Source organism: Sesamum indicum, linkage group LG13 (genome assembly GCF_026168435.1).
Source record: "Sesamum indicum cultivar Baizhima isolate 11 linkage group LG13, ASM2616843v1, whole genome shotgun sequence".
Lineage (NCBI taxonomy): Eukaryota > Viridiplantae > Streptophyta > Magnoliopsida > Lamiales > Pedaliaceae > Sesamum > Sesamum indicum.
The window spans coordinates 18,325,063-18,328,308 of NC_142669.1; the positions used below are offsets into that span (position 1 = coordinate 18,325,063).

Here is a 3,246-nt window from a genome sequence, read left to right on the forward strand (position 1 = left end):
AGCCACCAACCAATGAACAGAACAGTTATTTAATTTTATCACCCAAGCTTGAACATCCTTATTCCTTCATCAAGGGCTGCAAGGCAGACAACAAATTCATCTTGAACAACAATTCTTGGCTGTGTTAAGTCCACAGGCAAAACAGGAGATCCATGAACTGAAATCACCATCAGCACATCAACCATGCCCAGAATCACATCACATTCATCAAGATCACAACACAACAATACACAAATCTTCTCTTGATGATCTGTTTCCCAAAGTTAACAAATTCCTCATTTTTTCATATCTGAATTTTGTGATCAACTGGATAAAGGGATGTTAAATTGAAGCAGGAAAGTGAAACGACAACGGGTATCAAGAAAATCTATCTGTCTCAATGCAGAATAGAAGAAGCCTTACATAAAGACTTCAACTTTTATTAGGAAATCAGAACAAGAACAGCCTAAGTATCTGGAAATGAAGTAATGAACATCTCTCCTACAAGAAGTGAGAGCTAATTTATTAGTACAACAAAGAATACAAGAAATCCATCATATACATACAAGGCAAAGCAAAATGTCCAAGAACAAGTAGTATTAGTGCAAAAGCTGTCTTTTTCTCCCATCATCAAAAGTTAAAGAACCCCTCCATTCCAGAACCTAAAGTATTCACAGAATTCGGAGAATTCAACACATCTTCAAAGCAATAATTGTCAATCAAACCAAATCCATCCATCGGCCCCTCAAAAAGACCATTATTGCTCTCCAATCCACAAGTCATCCCAACACCAACACCCTTCACATTCATCTCCTCCTCCTCCTCATCATCATCCACCACCATAACCGCCGCCATGCTCTTCCCTTTCTCCTCCTTCCCGTCATCCACCACCGCCGGCATATGGCCCTCGAACAAAGCCATGTGCCCGAACAACTTATCCTTCCGCGAAAAGCTCGTCCCGCAAGAACACCTCCACTTGCTCTCCCCACAATGCTTCAAATGGCTCTTCAAATCCGCCACAACGGAGAAACTCTTCTTATTGCAACGATTGCAAGAATACATCTTGGGGCAGTGGCTCCTCTTGAAGTGATTCTTCACACAAATCGCACTCTTCAGAGGCCTGAACTTCTTGTGCTGCTTGTTCCTATTGCAGCCCACGTACGGGCAAGAAAACCTCGTCCTCTGTCCGATCAATTCCCCGCCTTTTTCGGGCTTCGCCAGCGCTTCGGGAGTCTTGAACTGATTCCCATGCGCCCTCATGTGCATCCTCAGATTCGCGTCCCGCTTGAACCCTTTCCCACAAATCTCGCAAAAATGCACGTGCTCTGCCAGCAGCTCCACCGCGTCCAGCTCGATTATCTCGTAATCATCCAACACCTCATCCTCCTGGATCTCAACCTTAGGATTCAGCACCGATTTCCCAGGGTTCTGTAAGCCCTTTTCCTTCTCCTCTGTGTTTTCGACCCCGTACGATGAGGAAAGAGACGGAGTAGAGGACAATAGGGCTGCGCCATTAACGATGATCTGGTGGATGGCGGAGGCGATCTCGGAGGAAACCATGTCCATTTGAGGCTGACCCAGCAAAGTGTTGCTGTTGACTGAATCAGACAGGAATTTCTGGAGACAATCCATGCGGGTTTGGACTATGGACAAGTTCATCAAAGGGACTCGGGGATCAGCGCCGCCGGACAACTGGGGTGGGACGACGGAAGAGGCGCCGCTGGGCGGCTTCGTGGCTGCGGGAGTGTGACGTATGTCGCTGAAAAATGACATCTTTTTGTCTGTGGAGAATTATTTTATGCGAAAATTGTTGGGTGTAGGGTGGAAAAAAGGGTGGATAGGTTTGGTTGGGGGCGAGTACTTATGTGGGTGAAGGTGAAGTAGTTTGACTTTTCCTTTGGGGAGCAATGAGGGGGCCACAGGAGATAAATGGACACGTGTTGAAGTTGGACATGGACGTCGGGAACGTTCAATTATGTCGGGGAATGCTGCGTATCTTTATACGTATTATGTATAGTACATCTCCTTGGGAGCTTTGGTTGCTGCTTGATTGTGTGGACTAGGTTCAAATCCTGTTCGTATTCTACTTCTACTATTGTATTTAAGTATTATTTTTTAGTTTATCTATATTAATATAAAAAAAATTATTTATAATCAAACGATGATTAATAATATTATCGTATCACTCTTTTGTGAAATTAAAAATATCCTTCATAATAAATAACTAACTTATCTTCTTTTTAAAAATTTACATTAATCAATCAATTTTTATTTTTATATACTAGTCATCATGACACGCCGCTATACTAATATAAAAAGAAAAGTTCATCCACGTTTACAAACGGCGGTTAATAACACCGCTGCACAATTTTCTTGTGAAGTAAAAATAATAAAATAATTAACTTTGTCAATTTTTCAAAAATTTATGTTAATTGATAAATTTTTATTTTTATTAATATAATATATTGATTTATATATTTTACTCTTATTTATAATCTATACTAATAGAAAGGATTTTTTGTCTATTTTTAAAATAAATAAGAGTTTTTAGCAGAATTTTTAAAACATCTTACTAAATATTAATTAATGAACTTTTGATTATCTTAGAAATATTGTGGTAGTGTGGAGATGAGTCATATTTGGTCCAACTTCTGGGACCATTTCCTTTTGTGTTGTCAAATGAGGAGAAGATAGCCATCGCGTTTTGGAATTTATTGAAATAAAAAAAATATTACAAATAATTTTTGAATTTAATTATATTTTTTACAGGTACAAAATCTCTACTTAAAATTTATGATTCTTCACTTTAAAAAAATGCAATCTTCTATTTTGACAACTTCGAATATGGAACTTGGTGTTTTAATTTTCTTCGATGTCGACTCAGATCTTCAATAATGTTAATTTAGGAGTTTTTTGACTTATTCTCGAATTAAACATATACATTTGGAGAACTTGACTTGAACTCGAATATTTCTTTATGCATTTGAAGTTTTGATCTTCTGTCAAGATGAATCTGTGTCTCGATAACGTTAATTCGCAGGTCGTTCAACTTCTTCTCAAATCAAACGTTAACTGTGGATGATCTTCGAGATGTACGCCTTGATTTTTGCTTCGAACGTCGTGGATTTTTCTTTATTTTCGCTTGAGAGGATTTTGAAACTTCTCGTATGCTCTCTTACTCGTGTCTTCAATTGTATCTTCAATTTTTTGTCTGCTATTGGAGACCATTCTTATTTATAATTGTAGGATGGAAGACTTTTATATTTA

The 3,246-nt window shown here is 38.5% G+C and overlaps 1 protein-coding gene across 1 annotated transcript; it reads right to left on the reverse strand.

Annotated features, from left to right (window-relative positions):
• Window positions 1-357: 357 nt before the first annotated feature.
• Window positions 358-1,836, reverse strand: LOC105176453 (uncharacterized). Its single transcript, XM_011099261.3, has one exon. The coding sequence runs from the start codon at window positions 1,750-1,752 to the stop codon at window positions 610-612; it is 1,143 nt and encodes a 380-aa protein (XP_011097563.1). The 5' UTR covers window positions 1,753-1,836; the 3' UTR covers window positions 358-609.
• Window positions 1,837-3,246: the final 1,410 nt, after the last annotated feature.